The following is a 19,652-nucleotide window of genomic DNA, read 5'->3' as shown; positions in this document are numbered from 1 at the left end:
ATCATACAGAGCCACTGTTACAGACCTGAAATGGAGTGTGTCTGCAGTTCAGACGATTAATGCCAATGAATGTGTTCTCTGTGTCAGGCCCCCAGGACGGCTCAGTATATAAAGTCACCAACTTTGCATTCAGGCAACCTTTAGCATCACTAGTTGGTGTCACAATTAGGGCATTCAGCTGCTAACTAAAAGGTTGGAGGTTCAAGTTCACCCACGGGTACTCAGAATAAAGGTCTGGTGATCTGTATCCAAAAATATAGCCATCGGAAATCCAATTGGGCCATCTTGAGTTGAAGGCAAGTGGATGACATTTGGTTTTTGTTTTGCGTTCATTTTTTTAAAGTTTTTATTGTGACTTGAGTGGTAGATTACATGGGAGATACAAGTTTTACACTCATCGTTTCAATGCAATGGTCACAATCCCCTCCATGCATCATCATTCAACAGTATTTGGTTCTATTTCCTCTGGGGTCTTTTTGTTTGCTTTTGGTGGGGGGGGGGAGTGTACACAAAAATACTCAGGAATATATAATCATTTGAATAACCAAAGGGCATGTTCTGCAAGCCTGCCTCCTGGCCACCAGCACACAGTCTTTCTCTTTCCATGAGTCTAGAGTCCTCAGCTGCTCTATTTCTCCATGTCCTCATCTCTGCCTCCATCTCTGGTATTGCTGCTTCTCTGGATAGGGTCCCACATTCCGCTCGTGCTCTTCTCACTTGATGATCCTAGGGTCCTCTGTTCCTGGAATGTAAGGTTAACAACACCCCCCTGTATGTCATAAAACTTCTACCTTTACAGTTGTGACAATTGCAGTTAGTCCTGATAACAATTACTCATTATTGGATCATAAGAATCTTATCCCCATTTCTTTTTACCAGCCCCATCTAGACAAGATGAAAACTATTCAGAGGGTATTCTGCCTTCCCCTGCACACTCTGATATTAAACTCCCTCTGGAAAACTTGTAAGCCAGTCACTTTGTGCCTTTATAGCCTCCCCCCACACCCCATTTTAGGTAGCCAATGTCTATAAATTGCCTGTCCCTATCACCCCTGCATGGATTTCTGGTGTGGCGCTGTGGGTTAATGCACCAGACTGAAAAGTCAGTGTGATCTGAAAGGTTGGTGGTTCAAGCTCACCAGTCGCTCCTTGGAAACCTTTTAGAGGGTCGCTATGGGTCAGAACGACTCGACGTCACTTAACAACAACAACAACATCACCCCTGCATACAGATGGAATGGGATGAGGATGCCTTCCCTTTCAGTTGGTATTTTGAGCTACTACATCCATAAGTTGTTTTCATTTTTTTAGCTTATCCTCAAGGTACTATTGACAGATTCCTCCCCAAAGTGGGCTTAAGATGACAAAAATTTATTGTCTCAATTCAGGGTATTGGTAAGGTATTCCATGTTCTTCTCTAAGAAAAGATCCTTTCTTTTGTCTCCTGGCATCTGATAGTTCCAAGTGGCATCTGATAGTTCCAAGTCTCCTGGCATCTGATAGTTCCTACTTCCATAGCTAGCAGCTGTAACATAATTCTGTCATCACACAACCATCTTCTCTTCGTTTCTTATGTGTCTTCTTTTAGAATGACACCATTCAGATTGGATTAGAACGTACCTTCCTCCAGTATAACCCCATGTTAATCCGATAATATCCTTGAAGATTCAATTTCCAAACAAGGTCATGTGCACTAGTACTAGGGTTTAGTACCCTATTACCTAATAACCTAGTAAATTTGGGGGAGACGCAATTTAATCCGTAACAGTGCACGTAGCAGACATCACTAATCAATCACAACACTCTCTCCCACTAAGCCCAGACTCAGCCTTAACCAAACGTTCCTCAGCACAATAACCTCGACAGTAACATACCATCAGTCAGGTGTTCTCATGGCTGTTTGCTCTCCCTATTGCAAATCACAGAAATGCTTCAAATCAGAGAGCACTTTTTCCTTCACGGTGACCACAACTGTGATCCAGTGAGTTTGTCCTCCTCAGAACTTTCATAATGCTATCCACATGGGCTGGTTGTCATAAGAAGAAGGAAAATCTGTTACACTCCATATATTTCTTTAAAAAAACATACTGTGGTAAATACATATAACATATAACCTCCTGTTTAAAGTGTTTTTTTTAGAAAACCCACCTCTCACTTATCAACATAATTGGGTTCCAAAGACCAGGTTGTTATGAAAAACATCAGCATTATGTGAAAATAGAGGATGACTACATCCTCTCATAACTGCCAAATTGCATTATTACGTAACTACCAAACCACCGAGAATCATGGCCCCAACAAGTTAACACATAACGTGAATCACAGCCAGTCTTCCTCCTGCTTCCATCTGGGCACTCAATACTGCCAGACGTGTCCTGTTAATGTGCAGAATAGTCAGATCGTAGATTCTGTACTACTGCTGTGAACACAAGATGTCAGATACTGAGAGAGTCCGTAAGTACGGAACAGGTATGTACATGTCATATACATTCCAGTGGCCTTAAGTATATTCAGCATGTCCGGCAACTACCACCACTGTCTGTTTCCAGTTCTTAATTGTTTATGGAGATGGAATTTATGTTCGGGATGATAAAAAGGCCACACAGTGAAACCTGTGAGATCTAGAACTCAGAAAGACTGCATGGTTTTTCCAGGTCTCGAAAGTTTTCCACCTTTGACATGGTTCAGTCTTACAACTTTTCTATTACCTTCTATTAGAGTGTTTAAGTTCTCCTTCTGGGCTAGATTTCTGTCTTACACAGGTTCCAGCACAGGTTTGAGTATAGCTAGTCATCCTTTTACACCTTTTACATGAAAACAAGATTACTTCTTGTTTCTCTGGAACTGGGGCTACTATTACATAATGCTAAGAGAAGCTCCTGAAAGAAAAATTTAAATATGAATATATGAGATGAAGGATTAAGTTTTTCTACTAGAAATGAAGCAACTGTTTATATCATTTTGAGAACATTGGTGCTTGCTGGTTCCATAGCTCGTTTGAACGAGACTATCCCTCCTCATTGCATCTCACTAACTCTGGACCAAGCAAGCATGGTGACACTGACGGTAGACTGGGATTACACGGCTTTCTGGGCCCCTCGAGGTTTCCTGCAAGACTGTTGCTGAGAACATAGTTGTGTGTGTGAGATGTGAGTGTTGTGTGTGCATGTGGATAAGATGCCTGTGTGTGTAAGGTGTGTGTGTGTGTGTATGTGTGTTATGTGTTTGGTGTATACATAGTGTGTAAGACAGAGTGTCTTCTTAGTGACTTTTTGCTCTCTTCACGTATGATGTTCTTGATGTCATCCCATAACTCTTCTGGTCTTCGGTCTTTAGCATTTAATGTATCAAGTCTGTTCTTCAGATGATCTCTAAATTCAGGTGGGATATATTCACGGTCATATTTTGGCTCTCGTGGACTTGTTTTCATTTTCTTTAGCTTCAGTTTTTGAATTTGCATATGAGTAATTGATGATCTGTTCCACAGTCTGCCCCTGGCCTTGTTTTCACTGATGATATGGAGGTTTTCCATCATCTCTTTCCACAGATGTAGTCAATTTGATTTCTATGTATTCCATCTGGTGAGGTCCATGGGTAGCTATTGTAAATTATCTTGTTTTCTTGATTTCCTTTTCAGAGCAGTCTTTACTAGTATAAAGGAATCAGACTGATATTTGTATGTTGATCTTGTACCCTGCCACTTTGCTGAATCTTTCAATGAGTTCCTATAATTTTCTTGCTGAGTCTTTGGGGTTTTCTATGTATAGGATCATGTCATGTACAAATAGGGTTTTACTTCTTTGCAAATTTGAATGCCTTTAATTTCCTTTCTTGCCTTATAGCTCTGGCTAAGACTTCCAACACAGTATTGAATAGGAGTGGCAATAAAGGCCATCCTTGTCTGGTTCCTGTTCACAAAAAATTCCATTATCTTTTAATTCCACTTTTCCATGAACTTTGTGAGGCCCCCTTGGAGGTGGCTATGATACTGAATAGCTTACAGCTGAGCTCTCAGATGAACTAAGAAGAAAAGTCTGGAGATGTACTTCTGGAAACCAGCTAATGAGAGCCCTGTGGATCACAGCAGTCGGATCTACAGCAAGTTATGGGGGTAATGACACAGGGCCAGACTGTTTCCAAGACTGAAAATCTTTACAGGGGTCACCACAAATTGGGGTGACTCAAGCTGGCAGCTGACAACAGCAACAATACTGGTTTCAAATTCTCTGCAAAAATGTGCTGCCTTTGTGCCTGTGTATTGATCTTATTCTAGTGGTGACTCGGTGTTCTTTGCAGGTGAATTTAACAAGCAAATCTCATCCTGATAAATCAGTGCTTCTTAAATCACCCAGGGAGCTTAAGAAAATGCAGATTTTGATTGATCAGTTCTTGGGTAGGGTCTCTGAGAGTCTGCATTTCTAACAAGCTTTTGGATTACTCCATCATGACCAGCGTAAGAGCCACCCTTTGAGTGTTGTTGTTTTGGTTAAGTGCTTTCAAGTTGGTTCCGATTCACAGCGACCCTGTATAGGTTTCTGAGGAGTGGCTGGTGAATTTGAACCACCGACCTTGCAATTCAAACTGACATTTCGGTCCAGTGCATTATCCCACAGCGGCACACCAGGACTCCACCCTTTGGGTAGCTGGAATCTAAAGCAGTATGTTCTGCATCTTGCCGCTCCCCCCCACCCCCCAGTTATGGAATTGTTTTAATTGCTTTTCCCTAATGCTTATTTTTTCTGTCATGATTGCGACAGCTTAATTACGGGGAGGTAAAGCAAGTAGGCAGCCCTCCCCTTTCCATGCCATTACGTTTTTGGCTTTTTTTAAACTAAAGGACAATTTCTCTATCCATCCAGAAGATCAGTGTGGTTCTGCTCTCCTGTTGCTATGGAGACCATCCTGGCTTCTCTCCTGTCCCCTCCCTTCCTACCTGCCCTTCCCTCCCACCATATTTCTTAATTTGCTGCACCATCCCTCTGTTGTCATGGGGATGAGATGACCCTCCCCCCTTTTATCTAATTGGCACCTCCAATGAAATGGCAGCTCTGAAATTCAAGTTAATGGACCCAACTTGAAACATTGATTAGGAGCGGCAGCGCAAATGCATGGTCTGGTTACTTCAGATTGCACTTTCTCTGAGCTTCATCTTACAGCACATTTCCCCAGTCTAGAAATTCCCTCACTGAGGGACAAATCAAGCATCTTAAACCAATTCATATAAAAGGAATGAACCCACTGGGGCCATGTGACTTTTTTTTTTTTTTTTTTTTTTTGCCAGCATTGAGAAAATCGAGTCAAGTCCCTTTGCTTTTCAGGGAAATGCTTTCTACAGTGGGCCTGTAGCAAGCAAGCATGCCTAAGTAATCCCACGTTGAAATAAGTGTAACCTGGAATGCAGGTGTCTCTGTCTGAAGGGGTGGGGATCTAACTACGTATCCCTATCTGTATCAGCCTCAGCCTGTGTTTCCCACTGATTCCTGGCCTCAGGTGTGATTGTGGAGAAGGGAGGTTCAGAGGCTCCTGCCCACTGTGGCTGCCCTGCCATATGCCCTGCAGCCATTAGATTTGGCTCACAGTGGTCCAAGGCCATTGTGCATGGGGTCCCCGTGAATTGGGGATGACATGAATATAGCTACCAATTGCGGAATGTCTTGGCACATCACCAGTGATCAATGTATGTTTATCAATTTAATGAACACAAGAGGAGTGACGTTCAGAGGAGAGACAAATAACATGGGTGAGTGATGTCCAGACTACACCAACCCCCTAAAAAGAAGTCTATTTTTAATTTTAGGAATAAATGTTTTTAAACATACTGATTCTAATATGTATGGTGTTTCAGACAAACCATTTAGGGGAAAAAATATGAAAAATGGTGATATCACAGAATGTCAGGGACTTGAGAGAATTTCAGTATTGGTTTTGAAGATGAGGAAAATGAGTGGACAAATCGTGTAACTAAAGATCAAGGTCCCATAGCTGTGGTGGCAAAACAAAACCTGAAGCCAAGTCTTCTGAAACCAACACAGCCCTTGTCACCAACCCATGCTGGGCTCTGTTGTCTGTAGCAAAAAGCCAGAGAGTCCACTGGTGTGGACAGTGGGGCCTGTCGTTTTGTGAGAGCCCCAGGTCTTCACACACTTTCATTCATCCAGAAAAAATCACACTCAGAGCTTCTTTGAAAACATCAAAGATGTGGTGAAAAGCATGCAGAACTGTTCACTACAGATTAGTAAGGAAGCACAAGGAAGCCCGTGTTTACCTTGCTCAGTGGTACTCCATCTCTGTCAGGGATTGGAAAGGTGAAAAGAGGCTTTGCTTCTTTAGGCAGGTGCTGTGGGATTGGAAGAGAGACAGATGCCAGCCAGACTTAGAAGCAGAATCTTTGATGTGGTGATAAAAAAAGAAAAATGAAACTGTTCACTAGAGATTAGTTTGTAAGCACACTTGAACCTGTGCTTACCCTGTTTTTTGAGGGGTAATCTGACACTGCCCACATCCCATGATGGAATGAGACCATTGCAAGCCAGAGTATAGGCACCAGAGACTCAAATCCCCCAGAAAACCAAGCACTCCAGAAGAGTGGGGAGATGGTAGACATGCTGTTGTTGTTAGCTGACCCCGAACCACCTCCCAATTTACATTTACCCCATGCATTCATTTATCTGTGCCATCCCCATGATGGGTTGTGAGTCATTTAACTGCCAGGGTTTTGTTGACTGATTTTCGGAAGTGCATCCGAGGCCTTTCTTCCTTGTCCATCTTAGTCTGTAAGTTCCACTGACAACTGTTCAGTATTGTAGCAACACACCTGCCTCCAGTGACAGGCAGGTGAATTGGCTGGGAACCCTGGCTTTACCACTTGGCCACTACTGACTCAGTGAAATTAAAGTGAATGGATTAAATCGAATCCCATCAAAATTCTGGCATTGAGTGAAAATCTGGAATCAATCCAAAGGTAGTGGAGATGTTAAGCGGGGAGCATGGAGCCAGGACCTGGAAGAACTCTTGGCATGGAAGAAAGTGAACTAGAAGTGTGGCCCCAGCTCAAGGCTGGAATCAAAGATTGGGCAGCAATAAATATAAGACTTGTCCTGTTCCTCTTCCTGGCTTCTATGTTGAGCAGATCTTACTCATGAACAGCATGCTCTCCCATGAAGAAATGGGTGTAGGAGAAAAGCCAGTGAGTTTTGAATACAGACAGACCTGGAATTGACTCTTGTTGTGGGTGAACTTGGCGAGTTTCTCAATATCTCTGGGCCTTCATTTCCTCTTCTATAAATGGGGATAATCACAGTTGCCAGTTTGCCAAGGAAAATAAATAAGGCAGCTCCTGTGAATCCCCAAGACTAGTGCCAGAGAGAATCAATAGTAAATGGCTGTCCTTGTTGTGGCTGCATTCATCAACAAGATGAGTTCTGACGTTGCAGTATTTCAGGATGTTCATACATGGTGCCTATGTAGAGACAGGTGACCCCACCCCAATCTTACTATCGCTTGTACTCATGGAATGGAGTGGTCCCAGGTATGTGCAGTGAACTGACATCTCTGGGCCTGATCATGCCTTGGAGGAATTACCTCCCTGGGTGCAGGGAGCTAATTCATCGTTCTGCAGAGGTCATCTGTACTGGCTGTCCTCAAAATGGAGTGTGCATCAGAATCACCTGCACTACTTTCTGATATGCAGGTTGCTGTCCCACTCTTGGAGTTTCTGATTCATTAGATCAGTGTGAAGCCCAGAATTTGCATTACTCATAAGTGCCCAAGAATGCCGATGCTGCTGGTCTGCAACCCACTGCAAAACACATGCTGGTCAAGCATAATAAAGCCTTATAACCAGAGGTCAAATAAAACCAGCTGTCATTAAGTTAACTCTGCCTCATGGCAACCCCGTGTGTATATGAATAGAACTATGTTTTGCAGAGCTTACACAGGTCCCTCAGAAGATCTGCTTCTGAAACATCAGCCATTGAAATCCCTGTAGAGTACAGTTCTGCTCTAACACATGGGGATTCCGTGAGTGGGAGTCAACTTGGTGGCAATTCGTTTATTCATCCTTTTAGACCTGCCTTTTCTTCCTGCTGATAAAGATGTTGATGAGCTATAAAGCATTAAGCAGGGAGAGAGAGTGTGGAAGGAGTGCCCGAGACTGAGAGATGCACCTCTGATGAATTGGACAAGTTGCTGTGAACGAGATGCCTTTTGTTAGAGGAGGGATGCTTGCTCGAGTTTGCCTTTAGGAGAAAAGGACCATTTCCCACTGGTATCTCTCCTGCCTGGAAAAAGGGTTGTGCATCCTTCGTCTCTCAAGCCAGAGTATATGTGATACTTTTATTCTTAGGCGCATGGACCACTTTTAGCAAACTCTTTGAACACAGCCCATTTCTCAAAATGAAGAAACTTACCACAGGAAAATAGGATCTCTGAATGGAGTAAAATCTCTTCTAAACTCTGTAGTTTTCTTCCTGGGTCAGTAGCATCTGCCAGCAAATTGTCCTGGTCACCAGCGCTGTGGCTTATCCACAGTGGGTCAGCCCATGGTATAACAAAAGACTCAGTATACTCCTTTGGTGCTATCTGCCTTTGCTTATTCTGCCTGCCACAGATGCTCACCATATTCATTTTGCTTTATTCACTTTGAAGGGCTTAAAGAACCAGTCCCGAGTCAAGCTAAACATTGTACGGTGTCCTCCAGTAACCACCGTCCTGATCCGGAGACCTGACCTGCGCTACCAGTTGGGGTTCAGCGTCCAGAATGGAATTGTAAGTTCAGCACGCTCCACGCATTCCACACTCTTTCCAACACTGATGATCACAGCTGTAGCACATTGCCTGGTCTGCTTTTATCATGATGATGAGTAACACTTTATGTTTAAACCAGGTAGCTCACTGGACTAGTCAAGAAAGAAAGGAGGAATGAATGAAGGCAGGCTCAGCTTCCTTTTAGGCAGATCTCCTCTGGCTGAGAATTCTGGGACCCTCCACTTGAGAAGTGTTCTTCCTGGAGTCATTCCCTAAAAAGCCCATTGTTTGAGTTGTGACCATTCTGCATTACCCTGGCAGTAGCCAACTTTAGTTTGGGGTGCACCCCATGGCCAGCTGTGCAGAAGACCCCTCGGCCAGGCGCATCTACAGCTCCAGGTCTGGGCCATACCTCCATGACTATGATTTGGTTTCAGTATGGAGATTGTGGTTCTACTTCTTCTCCCTGCTCCCCATCAGTTGCTTGGGGAGCCGCTGAGCCGCTGTAAGCTATCCAACAAGCAGAGAGAATGGCAAAGAACAGCACAAGTACCGTGAAACTTTTAAGAGGCAGAACTTGGTGGCACGACCTAGTTTCCTAGGTCTCTCAAGTTTTCCACTTGCAATTGCTTGCGTTTCCCTTCCCTGACGGGTTTCTGCCTTACCCAGTTTCCAGTTTTTGTGGTTTGTTTTTTTTAAAGCTCTCTAGGGGATTCCAGGAATTCTGGTGTGGCGCTATGGGTTAATGCGCTGGATGCAAGTCCGTTTGTAACTGCAAGGTTGGCAGTTCAAGCTCACCAGCCGCTCCTTGGAAACCCTGTACAGGGTCACTGTGGGTTGGAACGGACTTGACAGCACTAACAACAACAACAGGGGATTCCAAGGTTGAGAGCCATTATGTTAGTAATGCGCTCATGCATTACCAGGGCTTAGTTGGTTTGACCTTTGAACCTGAATGAACACTTTTGGGATAAGGAATATTTTTATCACTTGGCTGTCTTATAAAATATTTCCTTTTTATTACTTGTTCTGGAATCATATTAAGTCTGGACTTTGATGGCATATCTGGTCTGTATCTGTACCCTTCCTGATGAGGCGAGGTTTTGGATGTACCCTCTTTTCTTTGTAATCATCTTTCCAGACAGAAGAGCTGTAGTCTTTTTTCCCCTCTTTAAATTTCCATCATGTTTTAGGTCATTAGCATTTTTAGTCCAACTATGTTTTTAAGTTTTAGAAATACCCTGAGAATTCCCATTCGGAGCTGAAATAACCAGCCCCATCCCCCATGCACTTTGCCTGTTAGGAGAAGCACCAGGGTTACCCCCTTGTAGTTTGGTCCTGACATCAGATTTTCATCTGTGCATACTTATTCGCTTGTTTTGGTTATATTTGAATAATATTAAAAGTTCAAATATCAGCAGAGTTATTGTAGAGCAGGTGTGGGAAAGGTACCTGAGGAATTATTTGACTCCAGAATACCTGAGTCACTGAGGGGTCCACACACTCCTAGGCACCCGATGCTGCATGAGCTTTTAAATAAAGATGCACAGTGTGGAATGAAAACTCAACTTGGTAAATTCCAACATGTCGTCTTGGGAAATTTTGAGTTGCTTTCTGTGTGAAGTGGCTGTTCTCTGCCATGCCAAGCCGAGGACCCTCCCAGCCCTGTAGGGCTCATTTTGGCCACCAGCCTGCAGCCTCCACCCATAGTCTTCCTGGCTGTCACAGGAACCAGCTGTGGTGGTATTTCTGTAAGGAGTGAACAAGCATATGGGCAGATGAATTGGGAAGGGCGGAGGGGCTTTTCCCCTCCAGCTACCCTGGTGTCAGCTCTCTCTTTGGCTCATGCAATTGTGAACCCTTAAAAAAAAGAAAAGGGTTGCTGGCATTGAGCAGGTTTAATGAGTCCCTATCGTAATTGTGGGGATAATACTACCTGCATCACACAGTTTATGCAGTGAAAACATGGGCAGCCCTGTGACACCCCAAAACAGCTCTTTATACCAAGACCCAGCTGTTTACCTGGGGTCTTTTTCCTTCCCAAATAAAGTCAGTGATTAGTCTTTCCATCTCCTTAAAGAAAGATGTTGGAGTCTTGTCGGGGTCCTGCCTCGACATGAGAGTTTGGTTCACGAAGTAGGGAGATCTGGTGGTGACAGAGACAGAAAAAGAATATACACAAAGACGCTAAGAGAGAGACAAAGAGACACTCGAGACCAGAGTGGATGCAAAACTGGCAGACAGACCTTCCATGGCCCTGCAAGCAGTAATGCATGCAGGATTCAATCTGCCTCCGCCTTTTATTTCAGGGAGGGATTTTACACAAAGGAAGAAGGGGATTATTAAGACAGGGCACAGAAATGAAATGTGATTAATCGTTCAAAACAGGACACAATGATTTACAGGACTGATTCTAAAATATACATTGCAAATTGTCTTAATAATCTAATATTCTTAATTTTCCAAAAATTCAAGCAAACTATTATAAATTACTTTTTAGGCTTAATTCCTAAGGCAAGGATGTGAGGTTTCTCAAGACTAATTAACATACTCATAACACTTAATCTCTAATAGGTAAAGGTGAAAGGATTTAAAAGGTCTGAAGAAAGTCAAGCTGTTTCAGATACCTGGCTTAAGCTTTCAGGAGGAAGGAGAACATATAGGTCAAACTGATTATACCCCGGGGGCGGTTTGAAGGGGCTGCCACCATTGTCCCTTAATCCAATATTCCCAGAATTTACCACTCCACCTCAAGTGAATACCTGGGGCAGTTCTTCTCCAGAACCTCCCTGCTTAATCCCAGCAAACCTGTCCTTGTTCGTACTGAGTCGTATGAGGAAGTTTTACTGCCTCAGTTCTAAGGGGGAGGTCGGTTTTATTTTTGTACATAGACAACAAGAGCTCATGTTTTAAGTTAATATCCAACATAACTGAATAGTTGTATAAGGTGCAATTCTGACATTCATCCCAGGTGGCTATAGCTTGTTCCTCAAAAAGGTCTGCTCCCAGGACCCTACGCACTGCCAACACAGTGGAGACATTAAGAGAGGCACATAAAAACCATTTTCTCAGAAGCTACAATTACTGGAGTTAAAAGCATAGAATGAATAATAAGACCAAAGAAAATTATACAGAGGTAGCTCACCAGTGAGTTCGTAAAAGCCAATGAACCCCGGCAAGTCAGGAGGTGAGTTCCTTGGCCCTCAGGGTCCCTGGCTAGCAATTCTGAGTGGAGCCACCGTGTTGGATTTTCATCCATGACACAGGGCCTCAACATCTCAGTGATTGTGGTCCCCAACAGAGTCTGGATTGGGATTACATTGTATCTGCAGGTTGCTTTGGGTAGTGTGGATGGTCTCACAGTGATAGGCCTGCCTGTCCATGAGCATGTTATAGCACTGGGGAGGAAATATACCAGGAAAGCCAGTTCCCCAGGAGATGCGGAGGTGCCTCACCGGCCTCCAGATTCACCTTTCTTGTAAGAAGAAAATAAAAAGAGAGAGATTCATATTTCAAAAGGAAAACCGCCAAACAGTGACAAGCTTTTCCGATATGTGAGTGCTGGAGGAGAGATTTCCAGATAAGACCCTCTTCCATCCCCAATTCTCAGCGGAGAGGTGCTTCCTCTCTGGTGTAACTTGGCTTTGGGTTGTGTAGATCTGCAGCCTCATGCGAGGAGGAATCGCTGAGAGAGGAGGCATCCGTGTGGGACATCGCATCATTGAAATCAACGGACAGAGTGTTGTCGCCACCCCACACGAGAAAATCGTCCACATTCTTTCTAATGCCGTTGGGGAGGTAAGAGAGGGGCCTGGGGCTGGGGGGAGGCAGAGGGTGTCCTTTCCAAACCCACCACATGCCATCAAGTCTGCTTGACTCATGGTGACCCCGTGTGTGTCACAGTAAAATTGAGCTCCATAGGGTTACCAGCAGCTGGTATTTCAGAAGCAGCCGAAAGGTCTTTCTTCCAAGGTGCATCTGAGTGGACTCCAACTTCAAACTTTTCATTAGCAACCAAGTAATGTTAGCCGTTTGCACCACTAAACCCGTCTCAATACTCAGGAGAACCCTCTGACCAAATCATTAACCCATTTCCTTGGAGATGAGCACACCTGTGTGGAATTAGAATCAAGTCTCCTTTAGCCTTGTCTCCAGTTGTATTTGCTCACCTCTGTCTTCAGCATGCAGACTTCTGTTGCCTCTCTCTCCGTTCCCCCCAGTTAGTCTCACCAGACCTGGAAGATTTAAGTTTAGATCCCAGTCTGATCAACATGGGCTTGCCTCTTCACACCCAAGTCTAGGGCTGATCTGCTGTCTTCACTGTCAGGAGAGCTGGGGAGTGAGGAGCAGTCAGAACCCCAGATTCATTTTCCCTCCATCGTCAGTGCCCTCTACTTTTAAAGACCTTGTCGACTGACATAAGAGCGTTGACCAGGAAAGTGAAACTTTGGTTTTTCATTGTTTATTTTCTGTCCCTGCTAACTTCTTAGAAAGTCCATGAATTCTCTTCTTCCTGGAGTCCACCTGAGTCAGGTGCCTGGTGGGTGGAGGGTCCATTTTTCAAAGCCCCCTATGATGTGAGAAGGATCTCTGGGTAATGCAGTCAACACATTCAGCTGCTAACTGAAAGGTTGTAGATTCGGGTCCACCGGAGGCACCTTGGAAGAAAGACCTGGCTATCTACTGCTGAAAAATCAGCCATTGAAAACCCTGTGGAGCATGGTTCGGTTCTACGTTTATGCACATGGAGTTGGTTCAATGGCAGCTGGTTTTTACTGGTTTTTACAACACTCCCACCACTCCTGGAGCCTCCAAAGCCTGCTAACATGTGTTTCTGCCCTCAGATCCACATGAAGACTATGCCAGCCGCCATGTACAGGCTGCTGACGGCCCAGGAGCAACCAGTTTACATCTGAGCCGCTGCGCCCCTCACGCGCCCCGTGGCATGCATGGAGGACTGTCCTCGCTCGTGGTTGTGTGTCTAGTACTGCATCTATGTGTCCACTGAGACGTCCCCCTTTGCTCTCAGCATCTGGTGTGCACAGGGAAGGGAGAAGCCACAAGGCCCTCTCCTTTCTCTGTCTCTCTCCAGTTTACTTTTTTTTTTTAAACCCAGGGAAGTTTTGTGTTCACTTACTTGGGGATGGAGAGCGGCCCCGATTCTCCTAGGATCCTCCTGATGGGCCCTCTTTGTGGGCAGGGGGATACCCATGGTGGGAGCCAGCCTGTCCTAAGAGGTGCAGATCTGGCAGAAGGAGCTCCGGGGGTGGTGAAGAAACGGACTCACAGTGCCTAAAATCTACACTCTCCTTACCTGGATGTGGAGGAAGCGGTTAGAAACAGGAGGCAGCCCAGGGCTTTGATGATATGCACTTCCCATAGTGTGGTGGACATCATATACTGTCTCCACCCAGAATTTCTGAGCCAACCTTTACCCATCTATAGCTGGTTTTAGTTTCATCATACTTGTGTTTATAGCAAGATGGGCCTTTTCGCCCCAGAGGACAAGAAAGTGGAACTACCTTGCATGAGGAGACCATAGTCTTGCAGGAAGCTGGGCAATTCTCAGAGCATCCAAAATTCCCATAGTCTGTCCCAAAGGTTGCAAGCCACTGATGCAACACAGGCAGATCCCATTTGCCGCTCCTATAAATCACTCACTCACACACGTCACCCTTCCCTCCTCCCCACCACCAGAAAGATGAGCTGAACATACCGCTGCCCTCTACAACCTGCCTCTGATAGCACACAGAGCCCTTGGACCACCCATGTGGCCTCTCTGGGCAGCCCCAAGCCCTGGCAGGCAGGGTACCAGGAAGACTGAGGCCTGGCCCTCCCAGCACTACTTAGGGTCAGAGTGCCCCCTTCTGAGGGAGTGGACCCTGCTCCCCACAACACACACAGGGAGTCTGGGAAGGATGAACCATCCCTCTTGATGAGGACCCAAGTCCTCGTGCAAAGACACACCCTCATATTACGTTTCGTGGCCTGAAGCTAGACCAACTTCCTTTTTCTGCTCAGGGCCAGTAGGCAGCCTGTGACATTGGAAAAGCTAGAACAGTATGAAAACCACAAAACTAAGGGGACAATAATGACCTCAAGCTATGCCTAAGAAGCCCCAAATGTGTCCTAGAAATATCATCCTGCTGCCTTGTGGGTCTGAGAGTTTGAACCAGTGTGGAATGTTCCTTGTTTATTTCAGGTGCCTCATATTTCTGGATTTTGTCACCATCCACGCAGATACTTTAGTAATATTATTCTGAGCCAGTTTTTCACTTCTCAGTCCAAAGAGCATTTTGTTTTCCTGTGGGGGGTGGTTCTGTTTTGTTTGCGGTTTTTGTTTGTTTGTTTGTTTTTGTTCTTTTGTTCATGACCTCAGTAGAGACAGGGGAAGAGAAACTAATATATTTTGTAATATTAATATAATCCCTGTTCTCTGCATCTGGGATATTTATGTTGTGTCTCGTGGAAGTAGGAACTCAGCGAGCAAATGTTGGGGAGGGTGGATTTCCACAGAGGGTGGAAGGGCTTCCGGAAGAGAGAAAAGTGAACATAAGCAGATTAGGAAGCAAAACTGTCAACCAGAGAGAGTTTCCTTGCTCAGTCCCCCTGGGGTCTTTGCACTTTCTGAGGTTTCTGCTTAGAATCTGGAAACTTGAAGGGGTCTGCAGCTGAGCTGTCTGGGTTTCTGTGGTGCAGATAACAAAGAGAGGTTTACCCAGCAGTTCCCTCTGAGGTGGGATGAGGGGAGCTGCGGGAGGGGGAGCGGGCGGCCTGTATGAGGGTGTTTCACCCATTCCAAATTTGGGAGCCCAGAACCATAACTTCAGGTTTGCCTTTCCTAAAAGCACCAGCCATAGAGGGTGTGATGTTATAATTAACTACTAAAGAGTCACAAGTTCATGTTTCCTCAGCCAAACAGGGAGTGGGATGAGCTGTCATTGTGATGGTTCAGGCATGAGGTGCCTTAGAAGATCATTGAAGGGGGTTCTTGTCTATTTGCTCCCAAGGGGACCCACCTTCCCCTGGCACTCTGATAGCAGAATCTGGGACACTGGGAACCACTCTGGTAGCTGAGGGAAGGGGGTGGGGCAGGCACGTCCCTGTGTAGCTGACCAGCAAAGCAACTCAACAGCTCCACCCACAGGAGAGCAGAGGGAGCAATAACGTGGGATTCTAGTTACACAAAAATCCTGGAAAGTTGGAAAGGAGCTGAGAAAGGCAATTGCATAAATTCTCCTAGAAAGCTAACGTCTTGCAACATAAGATTATTTATCCACATATGCCAAGAGACTTCAAAAAGTTTGTGGAAGAATTAAAGAAAATGGCATTTTCCCACAAACTTTTCGAAGCTCCCCTAGTACTTCCATGTTAACAAAGCTGGTTCCTGACCACCACCACTCCCGACAGCGAATATTGCCAGGATTTGAAACAGGTTCACCCAGCTGAGTTGTATTCTCTTCACCTGCGACCCGTGGAATGAGGGAATTAACTGATGTTTGGCTAATTTAGGAGTAACCAGTTGCCACTGAGTCAGTTTGGACTCGTGATGACCCCATGTGTTTCAGAGTAGAACTGCTTCATAGGGTTTTTACAGCTGTAACTTTTCAAAAGCAGATCACCAGACCTTGCTTCTACAAGTCTCCCCATGGGTGAGTTCGGACCACCAACCTTTCAGTTAATGGCCCAACTCCTAAACATTTGTACCACCCAGGGACTCAAATTTAGGAGTAAGCAAAAAAAAAAAAACCCCAAAACTATCTAGTAAATTGCAACTCATAGCAACCCCAGAGGAGTGATGAGAACTGCTCCAAAGCTGTCATCTTTACGGAAGCAGACTGACTGCCTCATCTTTCTCCATGGGAGAGACTAGTGGGTTCAGTCAACCTCTCAGTTTGTAGCTGTTTAACACTGAGCCACCAGGGCTCCTTAACTTAGGAGTGGGTATCTTATATTATTAGTAAGTACGATTTGGAAAGTGCCACGAGAAGAGGTGGTTTACTTCCCTTTTGAAACCCTGGGTATATATAATTATGTATATAAATACCTACATATTCTGAATTCTAGGGAAGGTTATATCCCTGCTCTTGCCACTTGGTGAGGACATGCTGATGAGTGACCCCACTTTGGGGCTGACTCCCAGGTCTGCCTACCCCTACTGGCCATGCCAGGACCACCAGAATCCACCTGCTTCTGTCTGCTCTATGTTTAGTGAGCCGCGAGTTCATTTGAAGAGGAAACCCCAAGTGACCAACACCCAGAGCACAGTTCTCAAGCAGTTCCTTCCTCCCCTCCCCTGAGTGACTGACCAGTTTGCTTGCAGCTCATTGCCCATCAACATTGGCCTTCCAAGAGCCCCAGAGTAACCTACTACCTCCCTCCACACTCCTCCGACCCCGCAGCAGTCCCATTGGCTCCCAGCACTTACCCCCCACACTCTGATGGAAACCCATCCGTGGGCCCTTCTTGGGTCTCTGGACCCAGTGGTGTAGCTGTTACCAATGTTTACATGCAGGGCCTGCCTTGTCCATCCACTATTTATCCGCTCCCGCATCTATAAGGCCACTTGTCCGGGGTGTCACACATCTGTCTACCCCTCCCCTGGTTCGGGTTGATGAGCACATGATTCCGACTTGATTTCCTCCTTCCTCCGGGCAGTGTGTGAGGACTGTAGAAACAGACCTCCTTGTACATAGCACAGCACCTAGAGTCTGAACTGGGACGATGGTTCTGTAAAGAGGGTGGGATAGAGCTTCTCATAAAGCGTCGGGAGAAGTATAGTATTGTATTTGTTACGATATCGTTCTTTGTATACACAAAACTCAACAATCTCTATATATAAATATAAATAAATATATAAATAAGATATCTTATCCCTGTGAGCCTGAAATATTGGCACCACACTCCCACCGAATGTATTTCCTTGGCCGGCCTGGTCACAGGGCCCGGCCTGCCCTCCCCTCTAATGTCCCGTGGCCACAGTTGTCTGGTTTGGGGGTTGTGATGTATTTTATGTGCTAGCTCCCTTTATTTAATGGAACGCTAATGTCTGTTAAGAGTTGCAGCGACAATAAACAAGAACTTTATCTCTTGGCCCTGCTGAGTGTCTTACTGTTGCAGGGGAGGGAGGGAGCCTCGGGGCACAAGAGTTTGGGGTGTTTTTTCCCCCATGTTTTGCACCCTTAGTGACCTGAAGCGACCCTTGGTCTAATTCTCACATCCCTGCTGGAGATGCAAGAATGCTAAAGAGGTTCCAGCTTCCAGACTAAGGGAACGTGGTCCAAAGTGAGTCAACAAAAGTCCCACAGATCACAGTTGTTGAGTGCTGTCGAGTCAGTTCCGACCCATAGTAACCCTGAATAGGGTTTCCAAGGAGTGACAGGTGAGCTTGAACCACCAACCTTGTAGTTCACACGGCTTTGCAGTCTGGCACATTAGCCCACAGCGCCACACCAGGACTCCTGGATCACAATAGTCCAATCCAAAACTGATTCATGGGAATGTGCAGAACCAGACAGCTTTTTCATTCCGTTTGCTGTACATGAGGTTCCTATGAGGCAGGAACTGACTCAGTGGCAGCTAAAAAAAACAATCTTCAATAAGGAGAGGGACCCTTCACCCCCCACCAACAAGAAATCTCTGATGAGAGGAGGTGGCCCTTGCTAAGAGCTACCAAGTATCTGGGCCCAAGTCTGTAGTGGTGTTAGAAGGAAAACTGCCCTGGAGAGACCCACTTGAAAGTTCTCCCACTGCTTTCTGCAGTTCCACTTTTTGAAGTTTGAACTCCCTGCTGGCAATCTTCCCACCTTGGAGTGTATCCAGCCCTGCTTCTAAAGGACTGTGTTCTCTGTGAACACCACCACCCTATCTTCCCTGAGAAGCCCTGATACCGCCCCCCAAAGCCCTTGCGTTGGCACTGTCAGAGGTACTGGGAGGGGAAGGTTGTACCTTATACTCCGGATCCTGGGGTGGCCACTGTGGCCTGGCCTCAGGAGACTCCCCAGCTCTTCTTATAGAAACTCTGAGATTTTCATAACACAGATGTGTGCTGCTGACTGATGGGGAGTAAGAACACCTTTAACTGATGGACTGAGAAGTCAACAGCTTGGAGGAAGACTACCAGGTGGTCTGTATAGCAGCTTGTATGTGACAGGTGCTGTCCCAAACACTGTATGCAGATTGGTGGTGGTGGTGGTTATGTGCCATGGAGTTGGGTCCAACTCCCAGCGACCCTGTACAAAGTTTCTGAGGCTGTAAATCTTTACTAGAGCAGAAAGCTTCATCTTTCTCCCGCAGAACAGCTGGAAGTTTCAAACCGCCGACCATGAGATTAGCAACCTGATTCGTAACCACTACGCTTGCTACCAAAGCTTCTTTGTAGATAGATTAGCTCCATTAATCCCCAAAACACCTCTCAGGGGTATATGTGCTATTATCCCCATGTTAGAGATGTGGAAACTGAGACACAGAGGATTCGAGGACTTATGTGTGTCTTTCTCCAGCTGCATCACAGCAGTGCTAGGATTCCTTGTTCCCACCACACATGCTGGAACTTGGTATTTAACTGCATAGTGCCTCTTGATTTTTACAATGCTTTCATTTCAGCTTCTTACTGGTAGCATAGTGGGTGGTTACGAATCGGGCTGTGAACCGCAAGGTCAGCAGTTCGAAACTACCAGCTGTTCCACGGGAGAAAGATGAGGCTTTCTGCTCCTGTAAAGATCTACAGCCTCGGAAACCCTGTACAGGGTCGCTATGAGTCGGAAGTGACTCCACGGAACACAACAACAACAACAACAACTCATTTGCAAACCTCAAATCTCCGGTTCAATGAAAACTTCTGCCACATCCCCCCTTTGGACAGGGAGGTTGACGCTTCCCTGCACGTCCCCTTTAGGGAAAGAGGC

The 19,652-nt window shown here is 45.6% G+C and overlaps 1 protein-coding gene across 1 annotated transcript in view; it reads left to right on the top strand.

Moving 5' to 3' along the window:
• Nucleotides 1-13,661, top strand: part of APBA1 (amyloid beta (A4) precursor protein-binding, family A, member 1) — a 290,053-nt gene extending 276,392 nt beyond the window's left edge. The window contains exons 11-13 of the mRNA XM_006834910.1: nucleotides 8,647-8,766; nucleotides 12,403-12,543; nucleotides 13,590-13,661. Coding sequence (XP_006834973.1) covers nucleotides 8,647-8,766; nucleotides 12,403-12,543; nucleotides 13,590-13,661 — 333 coding nt within the window. The remainder of the gene's footprint in view (nucleotides 1-8,646; nucleotides 8,767-12,402; nucleotides 12,544-13,589) is intronic.
• Nucleotides 13,662-19,652: the final 5,991 nt, after the last annotated feature.

This window comes from Chrysochloris asiatica, unplaced genomic scaffold (assembly GCF_000296735.1).
Source record: "Chrysochloris asiatica unplaced genomic scaffold, ChrAsi1.0 scaffold00014, whole genome shotgun sequence".
Lineage (NCBI taxonomy): Eukaryota > Metazoa > Chordata > Mammalia > Afrosoricida > Chrysochloridae > Chrysochloris > Chrysochloris asiatica.
This window is presented reverse-complemented; position numbering and strand designations above follow the sequence as displayed.